We start from the raw sequence: 13,812 nt of genomic DNA on the forward strand, positions 1-13,812 counted from the left end.
TAGGCCATCAGGCCCAGGGGATTTAATGGCTTTCAGTCCCATTAATTTCTCCAGTACTACATTTTTACTAATACTAATTTCTTTCAGTTCCTCATTCTCGTTAGACCCTTTGTTGTCCACTATTTCCGGGAAGTTTTTTGCGTCTTCTTCCATGAAGACAGACAAAAAGGGCAGGATTTTCATTGGGCCATGGAGGCGGGATTGGAGGCGTGTGGGGGGTTAAAATCCCGAAATTGGGGTGCACGAACCCATCCCACCCCCCAACCCGCCTCCATGCCAGTTTCAAAGGAGGCGGGTACCCGACCCACACTGGGACCCGCCTCCCCGAGGCGGGAAGGGGATTAGTGCCAATTAACTGCCTGTTAACAGGTAGTTAACAGGCAGTTTTTAGTCTAATCCCTATTTTCATTGGTGAAATGTGGGATTCCCAATGGCTCCAAACCATGCCAAGTAGCGAGGCGGGCCGTTGGGATGAAGGGCTTGGAGGGGTCGAGATGTCTGGTATTCAGGTGAGTGATGGGTGCATGAGTGCAAAGGTAAGTGTGTTTGGTGTGTAAAGTGTTTAAATAAGTTTTACTTACATGTACTTACCTTTACAGCCTTCCTTCCTTCAGGTCTCGGGAGTCCCTCATCTCACCGGCACAGAAAGCAGAATGGTCGCGATCTGTCAAAAACTGCAGCATTCAGCTTTCTGTTCCGGGGAGATCTCTAAATCATCCTGAGAGGAAGGAATTAACCTGGAGTACAGATTGTCAGTGTTTGACAGCTTCAAACAGCTGTGAAACGCTGATATTTCATCTGTCAAAAGGCCTCGACAGATGAAATATCAATCTGTGACGTCACCTGTTACTGGGTGGTCCTTAATTGGCCTGCTGAGCCCGCTGGGCAGGCTCAACAAGGTCAATCAAGTCAAAATCGCGTGGGTTGGCTACAACTCGATGGAGGCGGGACTACAACCCCAAAAGTTGTAGTCCCACCTTCTACCCACCTCCTCAATGAAAATCCAGCCCAAAGTATTTATTTAATTTCTCTGCCATTTCCTTATTCCCCATTATAATTTCTCCTGTCTCAGCGTGTAAGGGACCCACATTTACTTTCTTTATCAATTTCTTGGTCCTCTTTTGCTGAATTCTAAAATCCTCCCAATCCTCAGGCTTACTATTCTTTATTGGTAACATTATAAGCTTCTTCCTTTGATCTAATACTATCTTTAACTTCTCTTGTTAGCCACGGTTGGACCACTTTTCCTGTGGGGTTTTTGTGCCTTAATGGAATGTACATTTGTTGTAAATTATGTATTAATTCTTTAAATGCTAGCCATTGCTCATCCACTGTCATACCTTTTAATGTAGTTTCCCAATCTACCTTTGCCAACTCACCCCTCATACCTACGTAGTTTGCTTTGTTTAGATTTAAGACCGTAGTTTCAGATTTAACTTAGTCACTTTCAAACTGAATATAAAATTCTATCATATTATGGTCACTCTTACCAAAAGGCCCCTTTACTACAAGGTTATTAATTAACCCTTTCTCGTTGCACAATACTAGATCTAAAATAGCCTGTTCCCCAGTTGGTTCCTCAACATACTGATCTAGAAAACCATCTTGCACACATTCCATGAATTCGTCCTCCACATTATTACTGCAAATTTGGTTTGCCCAGTCTATATGTAGATTAAAGTCCCCCATGATTACTGTATTACCCTTGTTACATGCGCCTCTAATTTCCTGATTTATACTCTGCCCTACATTACAACTATTGTTTGGGGGCGTATAAACAACTCCCACCAATGTTTTCTGCCCCTTGCTCTTTCTTAGCTCCACCCAAACTTATTCTACTTCTTGCTTTTAGGAGCTAAGATACTTTTTCTCTACTGTCTTTATCCCATCCTTTATTATCAGGGCTGCCCCTTCTCCTTTTCCATTTTGCCTATTCCTTCATGAAGTTATGTATCCTGGAATATTTAGTTTCTAACCTTGGCCACTTTGCAACCACGTCTCCGTTATGGCTATTGGATCAAACCTGTTAATTTCTATCTGCGCTATTAATTCATTTATTTTGTTGTGAATGCTTCGCGCATTCAGATATAGTGCCTTTAGCTTTGCTTTATTTCACTTTTGCCCTGATGTCACCTTAGTCACTGATGCCTTATTACCTTTGTTACTCTCTCTGTCCTTTCCTGACCCACTCTGCTTATTTTTACCCAAAACTCTACTCTGCTCTAGAGCAGGGGAGTTATCCCCGGTGACCTGGGCAATATATCTCCCTCAACCAACATAACAAAAACAGATTATCTGGTCATTATCACATTGCTGTTTGTGGGACCTTGCTGTGCGCAAATTCGCTGCTGCGTTTCCCACATTACAACAGTGACTCCACTCCAAAAGTACTTCATTGGCTGTAAAGCACTTTGAGACGTCTGGTGGTCATGAAAGGCGCTATATAAATGTAAGTCTTTCTTTCTTAGAGCCCTGACATTTCTCTCTCTGCTTTTAAATTTACTCTTTCCTGAATCCTCCCACCCCCACTTCGTTAGTTTAAAGCCCTGTGTATTGCCCTAGTTATTCAGTTCGCCAGGACACTGGTCCCAGCCCGGTTTAAGTGGAGCCTGTCCCAATGGAACAGCAACCTCTTTCCCCAGTACTGGTGCCAGTGCCACATGAACCAAAACCCCTTCCTCCTACACTACTCTTTGAGCCATGCATTTAAACCTCTAATCTGTTTGTCCCTATGCCAATTTGCGTGTGGCTCAGGTAACAATCCAGAGATTATTACCTTTGAGGTTCTGCTTTTTAATTTGGATCCTAGCTCCTCAAACTCCCTCATTCCTAGTTCTACCTATGTCGTTGGTTCCTACGTGGACCACGACAGCTGGATCCTTCCCCTCCCACTCCATATTTTCCTCCAGCCGCGAGATGTCTTTAACCCTGGCACCACGCAGACAACACAACCTTCGGAACTCCCGGTCGCGGCTGCAGAGAACAGTATCTATCCCCCTGACTATACTGTCCCCTACCACAACTACATTCCCTTTCACTCCCCCCACTTGAATGGCCTCCTGCACCATGGTGCCTTGGTCAGCCTGCTCATCCATCCTGCAGGCTTTTCCCTCATCCACACAGGCAGCAAGAACCTCATACCTGTTGGACAAGGGCAAAGACTGAGCCTCCTCCAACGTCCCTGGGATCACGTAGGCCGGCCCAACCAATCAAAAAGGTGGATTCCCATTATGCTTATGGAGATTCCATTTAAGTATGGAATCCCGTAAGCATAATAGAAATCACATAAAAAATACATTTTCACACAATCTAAATAAAAATAAATCATCACAGGTTTAAAATGAATAGAAATACAATTTAATTAAACATTTAAAACAAAAATTTAATTTTTTGAAAAATAAATGTAAACATTTTTAAAGGGGCCAAAAATAACCTAAACTCATTTTAAATGATTGAGTGTTTAAATGATATTTTTAATATTTATTTTCACCCTTACGCTGGTAAAAGAAGGCAAGTTTCAGGTTTTCACGCATGCGCATCACATGCGGAAACCTGGAATTTGCGGGGCACTTACGACTGCGTATGAAGTCATAGGCCCCAGAAAACCCGGGCCAATATCTGTCTTCATTCTATACATATTCAAAATGTTTAATTGCATGGTTTAAGTGTCTGAATTCTATCACTACCCTATCATGCAGTAACATCAAAGAAAATATACAAAATTATGGCTACAAGGACAGTCTAATGGTTAGCATTTCTCGATAAAAATCGTAAAATGCTGGATACGCTCTCCAAAAGTAGATTATACAGTTGTGCAAGTAATATTACTGATTATCAAAACCTTAAATATTACTAATTCAATTTATATACTTACGTTTACCATTTTGATTTGAAACAGATCTTCGTTCAACTCGACAGGTTGACTCTGGCCTTCCGGGCATACACTTCAGACAATCATTCGCTAACAATCAATAAATATGACAGAGTGGTGAATTCATAGAGAGAGAGATAAGTTAAAATATAAGAAACAATTCTATCATTAGCATTTATTAAGTAATATTACCTTTTACAAGTGGTCTTCGGTCACGTGTGGCAATCAATTGCACACAGGACTGCTGCACTAAAATAGAAGAAAAAAAAGTCAAATAAATACACCGACCTTCATTGACTTCATTACATATGCAGACTGAAGTGATCCTAGCAATGGAGACCAAACAGAATTTGTTCAATGGTTGATGCAGTTGCTCTGGATTTGCATTCTGTTTCAAAAACAACATCTGTATTGATTAGATATAGCTCTACTTGGATTTAAAAATGCAAAATCTAACAGAAGATAATTGTGCTGACATTATAAGAAAGCAAGATATGTCCTCCCTGTGAACTGAAGAGATAGAAATGTTTGTGAAGTGGACCATAATAGCTTTCTTATATGTACTTACTGCAGATACTGCGAGTAGCTTTTAATATATTGAGATACTTTAATATGTGACTAGACCGTTCAAAATAAACCTTTAACTAAAGTAACAGTTGTCTGAATCATTATCTAGTTAATGTTGCTGCCTTTTCTAACTCCATGCTGCAGAGGTGAGTAATACATTCTAACTGTGTCCCCTCTGCAAAGTCTCTATTGAAATCAGGTACCAACGATCAGACATCAATTTGCAGTGATTTTTAATGACACTTTATTTTTATTCAATTAACACATTAATCAGTTATGACAAACTAACAGTTCCCTGTTAAGTATGAAATTCAGAAGCTGCATTGAAGCGCATTTCACTCTGATCAACATTTTGAGCATTAAATGCAGCTTTAAATTTCAACTAATAATTTAGAACATTATGGCCCCGATATTCACTGGGGCTGGGTTTCAGAGCAAGGGGGAAATGCAGAAGTCCAGGTTTCCCAGACTCCACATGTGTTTTTTTTCTAAACAGTTTCCCTGCCCGGAAGCCAGCCTGATTGATAGGTTTGCCTGTATGGCGGGGAAATCCTGCGGCAGAATGCCACGGCCCAGGAGCAGGTAGTTTTAGTGGTTCTTGGGAGTAGAGATCGCGGGGGTGGGTAGAGCGTGGTCAGGAGGGTCGGGGGTGGTTGTGAGGGAGGCAAAGATCACGGAGGGTCAGGGAGAGATCAGAGTGGGGTTGGAGATTGGGATGGAATGATGGGAGATCGGGGAGAGTCAGAGATCGTGGGGGAGGTGGGGGGTCAGTGATCGCGGCAGGGGTAGAGGCCGGTGATGGGGTGGGAGTGTTGGGAGGTGATTGTGGAGGTGGGAGGAGTAGGGGTTTACAGGGTTTGCATGTTGGGCCTGAAGGAAACATGCCGGCTCCTCCTGGCCCGCAAGCGGTTCTATAAATGCCCTTACCTGATGGAGCCAGCCGTTCTCGCCTCCTTTTACCTGCCACATTTCCCAAGGCCCAGGAAACCCAGCCAAAATGGGTTAAAAAGAGAAATCTTATTAGGATGTAGGCTCGCAGCCTCCTTAAAAGCTTTCAACGACCATCCCATTTCCTGAGGGCGGATTGGTCGCCCACCCTCCATCCTACCTTTGTTAAAACTGGAAATGGATGGGTTACAGACTACAAAGCAGGGTCAGTCACATAACTCATGATCATGCAGATATGAATATGGTATGCCGACCATGACGCGAGTGGATTATTTTACATATACCACTGAACCTTGAGATGCATTTTATTTAAAGTACACCAATTTTTTTTTAAAAGGAAGATAAATTTGTTCTTAAATTGGCTCCAAATGTTATAAAATTAACAGTGTGAATTCTTGAGGGGCTATGTTGGGTAATCCACAAGGTTACATCATGTGAAATTGCTCCAATTCTGTTTAAATGATATTGAAATACTTGATAAAACAGAGGATATCTTTGGAGCAGATAGTTGAGGAAATAAAATGTACCTATTCTGGTGATTGGAGATCAAAAAGTTCAGCTGATGGTTCAATGGAGATATAAGCAATCAAGTGTAAAATTTTGATGTTCTAGAAATAGATACTATGCAGTATTGCCAAACCCACCACCTCATAAATCAGGAGACAAATTCTTGGGCCGAAATTTTCTGGCATCCATGCGGGAAGGATTAGAGGCAGGTCGGGAGGGAAATTTGCAATAACTTGGAGCGGGTTGGGAACCCAATGTCATACCGCCCCCACGAGCCTTTCCCTTGGGCGCCTTTGCCAGCGTGGCAATGATCCGAACAGCAGAAGCGGCCAAGCTAATTTAGATGATTAATCGGTACTTGTCAGACCCTTAAGGATCTTTTTAACCCGACCTTTCACATTTCCCTGGATGAGCACAGGAATCACACAGCTCGGGAACCACGTCTGTGAATGAGGCAGAAGTTCAGTGGCCATTGATCCAGCTCATCAATGCACAGAGTGGAAAGCACAATAAAACTCCCACCTGACTCCTGGTTACTTTGCTAAGGCAGATGCTGTTGCTGTAAGGTTCGAAAATTTCTGCCAAACCCCAGAACAGAAGGAAATGTCATTTTTAAAGTGATTTTGGAACATCACAGAAGAAATCTGTAAAAGGGACAACAGTGTGGTTGGGCCAAACAGAAGGATTTCAAAGAGTTTAATTTAAAGAAGAGATTTTTGGACTGATTTCAGAGTTACTGGGCAAAAAGGATTTAAATCAAAATCCCAGGAAGATTTGGCTTGGATTTTCCTAAGCCCCTGGAGTCAGGTTGGAGGTGTGCAGGCGATAAAAATCGGAGATCCGGGGGTCCCGACCCCATCCCGCCTCCAACCCACCTCCATGTCAATTTCATAGGAGTCGGGTTGCCGACAAGTGCTGGAACCCGACTCCCAGAGGCGGGAAGGGATTAAAGGCAATTAAACTGCCTGTTAACAGGTAGTTAACAGGTAGTTTTTTGCCTATTCGCGATTTTTATTGCTGGTTTGTGGGCTTCCCGACAGCTCCAAACCACGAAAAGTTTTTGAGGCGGGACGTGGGTCTGAGGTCTTGGAGTGGTCGAGATGCCCAGTGTTCAGGTGAGTGAGGGGTGCAGGAGTGCAAAGGTAAGTGTTTTGCAAGTGTTTAAAGTGTTTAAATAAGTTTAACTTACTTTTACTTACCTTTACAGGAGTCCTGCATTCCGGTGTCGGGAGTCGGCTGCAAGAACCACAGAAGCTCCGATTTAAAAAAAAAATCAGCTTCTTGGTTTCTGCAGCAAAATGATTTTAAAGTTATCCTGAGAAAGGACTGAGGCTGAATTAGCAGTTTCTCAGTGCTTGACAGCTTCAAACAGCTGTTAAACACTGATATTTCATCTGCCAAAAGCTTTTGACAAATGAAATGTCAATCTCTGACATCACCTGTTGCCGGGTGGCCCTTAATTGGCCTGCTGAGCCCACAGGGCGGGCTCAACAAGGTCAATCAGAGGAAAATCCAGTGAGTTGGCCACATCTCCATGGAGGCGGGACAACAAGCCCGAATGTGGGTTTCCCACCTCCAACCCGCCCCCGTAGCAAAATCCAGCCCATGGTGTGGAGATGTTGGTGTTGGACTGGGGTGGACAAATGTAAGAAATCACACAACACCAGGTTATAGTCCAACAGCTTTATTTGAAATCACAAGCTTTCGGAGCGCTGCTCCTTCATCAGGTGAAGTGGAGAGATGCATAAAAACACAGCTTATATAGTCAGAGAATAATGTCAGATGTTTACAGGTAATCTTTCTAACTGCCATTTATCACACCTCGGCAGAGAGATAATCACAGCAATCAAAGGTGTAAATGGTGTCCCAACAGGTCAGTCAGGAAAACATTACATCAAAGAACAATAAGGTGGGGTCACAAGGGGTCAAATGTTGCAGATGCTGGGGTCTGTATGAAAAACAAAAAAACAGACAAAAAACATTTTTTTTGCTGGAAATCACAGCAGGTCCAGCCTCGCCAATGTACCATGCTCCGGGGCATCCTTTCCTGCAACGTATGAGGTAGACAACGTTGGCTGAGTCACATGAGTATGTACCATGTACCTGGTGGGTGGTGACCTCATGTGTGATGATGGTATCTGTGTTGATGATCTGGCATGTCTTGCAGAGGTTGCTGTGGCAGGGTTGTGTGGTGTCGTGGTCGCTGTTCTCCTGAAAGCTGGGTAATTTTCTGTGAACGATGGTCTGTTTGAGGTTAGGTGGCTGTTTGAAGGTGAGTGGTGGAGGTGTGGGGATGGCCTTAGCAAGGTGTTCGTCATCATCGATGACATGTTGAAGGCTGCGAAGAACATGGCGTAGTTTCTCCGCTCCGGGGAAGTACTGGACGATGAAGGGTACTCTATTGGTTGTGTCCCGTGTTTGTCTTCTGAGGAGGTCTATGCAATTTTTCGCTGTGGCCCGTCGGAGCTGTCGATCGACAAGTCAAGCGTCATATTCCGTTCTTACGAGGGCGTCTTTCAGTGGCTGTAGGTGTCCATCGCGTTCCTCCTCGTCTGAGCAGATCCTGTGTATTCGCAGGGCTTGTCCAAAGGGGATGGCTTCTTTAACGTGGTTAGGGTGGAAGCTGGAGAAGTGGAGCATCCTGAGGTTGTCCGTGGGCTTGCGGTAGAGTGAAGTGCTGAGGTGTCCGTCTTTGATGGAGATTCGTGTGTCCAAGAATGAAACCGATTCTGAGGAGTAGTCCATGGTGAGTTTGATGGTGGGATGGAACTTGTTGATGTTATCGTGTAGTCTTTTCAGTGATTCTTCGCCGTGGATCCATAGGAAGAAAATGTCGTCGATGTATCTGGTATATAGCGTTGGTTGGAGGTCCTGTGCAGCGAAGAAGTCTTGCTCGAACTTGTGCATGAAGACGTTGGCGTATTGGGGTGCGAATTTGGTCCCCATGGCTGTTCCGTGTGTTTGGGTAAAGAACTGGTTGTCGAAGGTGAAGGATGAAGTGGATGAGTTGTAGGATGGTGTAGTGTATGTACCTTTAAGGGGAGAACTACTTTTTACAGCTCCTGTATACTGTAGTACCGGCAGTGACCACACCTGTATATAAACCCTGAGTAGGGATCTGTACAGTTAGTTTTAGAGTAACCCTCATCCAGTCAGCACCTGTTGATTGTTCCCTGCAGTCTCTTGTCTAATTATTGAAGGACACACAACATCAAGATACACGGATCTAACATTGGCGACGAGAATATTCAAACCTACCTGCAACTCTGCATCACCTCCCAGGGATTCGCTCCTGGAGAACAGTGAAAGAAGAAGGCCGAGTCCAGAAGCACGGGCGTCGACCATCCAGCGGAGACTTGAGCATCGCAGGGGAGGCTGTTGAGAGCTGGGCGTGGTTCTCCAGTCACGGTGGTCCAGCGAAACGGGCTGGCAACAGGTACAGCGCAGACCCTTCCCGGACAGCGGCAGCTAGAGCCGACCGATGGCACAGAAAAAGGCCGAGCAGCGTCGACGGGAGAAGAGAGAGGGTAGAGCGCACAAGGTGCAGCCGGTGTTCAGGACCGAGCGGCGTCAACGACAGAGAGCAGAGCGTAGCCGGTGTTCAAGGGCCGAGCAGCATCAACAAGAGAGAGAGACGTGCAGGAAAACGCGCAGAACACAGCCAGTGTTCAAGGGCCGAGCAGCGTCAGCGGGGAAGAAAGGAAAGCGCGGGAGACACCATTTTAAACCACAGCGGGGAAGAAGGGAGAGCGCGGGAGATGCCATTTTGAGCCAGTCTAACCACACCCAGGGATGCCGAAGAGTGGCAGTGTCACAGCGTTCGACAATGAAGTCGAAGATTGGACGACATATGTCGAACGCATAGAAGTGTACTGCAAGGCGAATGAAGTGCCAGATGACAGGAAAACGCTGGTATTGTTGAATTCAATGGGTGCAAAAATGTATGGCTTACTGCGAAACCTAGTAACCCCAGAGAAGCCAGTGGAAAAGGATTTTCAAAACATAGTGTCAATCCTACAGGACCACTTAGACCCCACACCGCTGCTGATAGCGGAAAGATTTAAGTTTCACAAAAGGAACCAGCATAAAGATGAAAGTAATGCTGAGTTTTTAACGGACCGACGCAAGCTATCGAAACACTGCCAGTTTGGAACGGGACTAGCAGATACTTTAAGGGACAAGTTTGTGTGTGGGCTTCAAAGTGAAGGAACACAGAAACGGCTTCTATCAGAAAAGGATCTTACGCTGGACAAGGCTTTCAGCATGGCAGTATCACACGAAGCAGCAGCACGGGGCATGGCAGAGATACAATGGAGACCGCAAGAATATGGCACAAATGAAATGTCATACGGAACAGTGAAGTGCTATCGCTGCGGCAGAACAACACACGACCATAAGGATTGCTGGTTCAAGGACCAAGTGTGCAGACAGTGTGGAAAAGTAGGACACATAGCAAGAGTCTGCAGGTCGGAAAAGAAAACCAGCAGCAAGAAATCCCCACAGGAGAAGTACAAGAAGGTACATAAGGTGATGGAGAGTAGTGCAGACGAACAGAAAAGTGATACAGACTCTGGAAACAAGGAGCTGGGTTGTCTGAAACTACATAATGTGATCAAAACGGAGGATCACCAAACTATCTGGGTCACGCTCAACATAGCCGGAGTCCAAGTGAAAATGGAATTGGACACAGGATCAGCCCTAACAGTCATAAACCGAAGGGAGTACAAGCGGCTATTCTCTCATATACACTTGAGAGATACAGAGATTGTCTTGAAGACATACATGAGGCAAAAAGTCTACCCCAAAGGAAAAATAAGGGTGAACGTTATATATAACGGCAAGGAAACACCAAAAATGGACCTATATGTATTGCCAGATGGAGGACCACCACTACTAGGACGTGAATGGATCTGGAAGATACAGCTAGATTGGCATTCCACACAAGCACTGACTGTAGATGCCAAAAAGGATGACGACGTCACACCTGGACGACTGTCAAAAATGCTAACTGATGCACAAGAAGTGTTCCAGAAGGGACTCGGAACACTAAAAGGCATAACAGCGACGATCAAAATAGAGGAAAATGCAAGCCCAAAGTTTTTTAAGGCCAGACCAGTACCTTATGCGATCCGCCCAGCCGTCGAAACAGAGCTGGAAGGTTTGGAATGTTCAGGAGTACTGTCCAAACTGGACTGGAGTGAGTGGGCTACACCCATCATTCCTGTAATGAAGAGGTTGTTGAGTAATACGCCTGGGGAACCAAAGAAGGTCCGCATCTGTGGGGACTTTAAGGTAACAGTGAACCCAGTCCTTCACACTGTACAATATCCGCTTCCACGGATTGAAGATATTTTTGCCTCGCTATCTGGAGGGAAACGCTTCACTAAGGTTGATCTGGCCCAGGCGTACCTGCAAATGGAGGTAGAAGAAGCCTCGAAACAGTACCTCACGATTAACACTCATAAAGGTCTCTACCAATACAACCAGCTGGTGTTAGGGGTAGCATCAGCTCTGGCTATTTGGCAAAGGGCAATGGATCAAGTCCTGCAAGGGATTCCAGGGACCCAGGGTTATTTGGACGAAATCCTTGTCACGGGCGAAAATGACAGTGATCACCTCGCCAACCTGGAGCAGGTGCTCACTAGATTGAAGGAATATGGGCTCCGAGCTAATCGCCACAAATGCGAGTTTTTCCAGAAGCAGGTCTCGTATTGTGGCCATGTTATTGATGAAGAGGGGTTACATAAGTCCCCTGAAAAGATTGAGGCAGTAGTCAAGGCTCCAGCACCGGAAAATGTGTCACAACTGATGTCGTTCCTCGGGCTGGCGAACTATTACCATAAGTTCTTGCCGAATTTGTCTACAGTACTACACCCACTGAACACCCTACTGCAAACGGGGGTACCATGGAAGTGGAATGACGAATGTAAACGAGCTTTCCAGAAGTGCAAAGAATTGATCACATCAAAAGAGGTGTTGGCTCATTTCAACCCGGCACTACCAATTCGGCTGGCGTGTGATGCATCACCCTATGGCATTGGAGCGGTGCTGTCGCACAAATTCCCGGACGGCTCGGAGAGGCCAGTAGCCTTTGCGTCTCGGTCACGAACCTCAGCCGAGCGTAACTACGCCCAGATTGACAGGGAGGCCCTCAGCCTAGTGTGGGGAGTGAAAAAGTTCAACCACTATCTGCACGGGCAGAAGTTCACCTTGCTGACTGACCACCAACCACTTGTCTCCATCTTTAATCCAAAGAAGGGCGTTCCGGTGATGACTGCGCAACGGCTACAAAGATGGTCCTTTTTTCTAGGGGCGAACCAATATAAAATCGAGTATAAGGGCACGAAACAGCATGGAAACGCTGATGGGCTATCACGCCTGCCACTGCCTACTGTGGAGGAAGCACCAGCAGTGGACCCTGTCGAAATATTTTATTCGACTATAATTGAACGCTTGCCAGTAACTAACGCTGATATAGAGGAGACCCAAAATGACCCGACACTGTCTCGGGTATATGACTTGACGGTGAAGGGATGGCCAACACATGGCGACTCACTGTTGCCAGCATTCTCATTCAGAAGAGAACAGCTGTCAGTATGCCAGGGGACCTTCATGTGTGGATCCCGAGTGGTAATTCTACCCAAGTTAAGGGAGAGAGTGCTCAATGAACTTCACGAAGGCCATCTGGGAGGGGTGAAAATGAAAAGCCTTGCTAGGGCTTATGTGTGGTGGCCGGGGATCGATCAGCAAATCGAGGACCTGACAAAGAGCTGCTCAGGATGCCAGAAGGTCCAAAATGCACCACCACATGCCCCTCTACACCCATGGGAGTGGCCCTCATCTCCATGGCAACGGGTGCATATTGATTTTGCTGGTCCATTCATGGACTCAATGTTTTTAATAGCTGTGGATGCACACTTGAAATGGCCTGAGGTGATCAAAATGTCCTCCACCACCACGGAGAAAACTATTGCAGTCCTACGGACCATATTTGCCAGGAACGGCTTGCCAGAGCAGATTTGCTCTGATAACGGACCACAGTTTGTGCCCGAAGAGTTTCGAAGATTTATGAAAAGGAATGGGATAAGGCATTACACATCCACCCCGTATCATCCAGCCACAAATGGATTGGCTGAGAGGTTCATACAAACCTTTAAAAAAGCAGTAAGGGCCATGTGCGATGACGACATTCCACTGCAGCATAAGGTGGACAAGTTCCTGTTAGCCTACAGAAATGCGACACATGCAGTCACCAACCAAACCCCGGCCATGATGTTCTTTAACCGAAGGTTGAGATCTCGTCTGGATTTGCTCAGACCAAATGTACGAAGAGATGTTGAGAATAAGCAATTCCAGCACAACAATGAGAAGCCGACAAGGAGCTTCAATGTAGGGCACCCAGTCTTGGCCCACGACTACCGAACAGAGAAATGGCAACCAGGAACGATATGCACACGGCAGGGGCCACTAATGTACACAGTGGATGTTGGGGAGAACATTGTGAGATGCCATGTTGACCAGATCCTTGAGTCACAGGAACGAGTCAACCCCATGTCTCGCATACCTGGTGATGAACCCAACATACAGGTAGCATCTACCCCAGAAACAGTAGCATCGGAAGCTGATGAACCAACGGACGACAGGGGGGCAGAATTGCCTCCGCACCAAGAGCAAGACACTCAGGAAAGGCACTGTCCAGAAAGGATCAGGAAGCCGCCCCAAGACTGAATTTATAAATAGACTATTTTCAGTTAATGTTGCATGTTAAAAGTGTTAATTGTCATTAGTTGATATTTAATTGTTAAATGAATGTTATGGTACTGTTAATCTAAAAGGGGAGGAATTGTAGTGTATGTACCTTTAAGAGGAGAACTACTTTTACAGCTCCTGTATACTGTAGTACCGGCAGTGACCACACC

General features: G+C 45.5%; 1 protein-coding gene across 1 annotated transcript in view; it reads right to left on the bottom strand.

Annotated features, from left to right (window-relative positions):
- The window catches only part of LOC147111562 (uncharacterized), a 107,974-nt gene that overhangs the window by 14,412 nt on the left and 79,750 nt on the right, over positions 1-13,812 (bottom strand). The window contains exons 3-4 of the mRNA XM_085999914.1: positions 4,064-4,120; positions 3,875-3,961 (exon numbers count right to left, since the gene is read on the bottom strand). Of these exons, the coding sequence (XP_085856040.1) occupies positions 3,875-3,961; positions 4,064-4,120 (144 nt within the window). The remainder of the gene's footprint in view (positions 1-3,874; positions 3,962-4,063; positions 4,121-13,812) is intronic.

The sequence above is a fragment of the Somniosus microcephalus genome, chromosome 10, assembly GCF_052327205.1.
Source record: "Somniosus microcephalus isolate GS21.2 chromosome 10, FLI_Smic_1.0, whole genome shotgun sequence".
NCBI classification, from domain to species: Eukaryota; Metazoa; Chordata; class Chondrichthyes; order Squaliformes; family Somniosidae; genus Somniosus; species Somniosus microcephalus.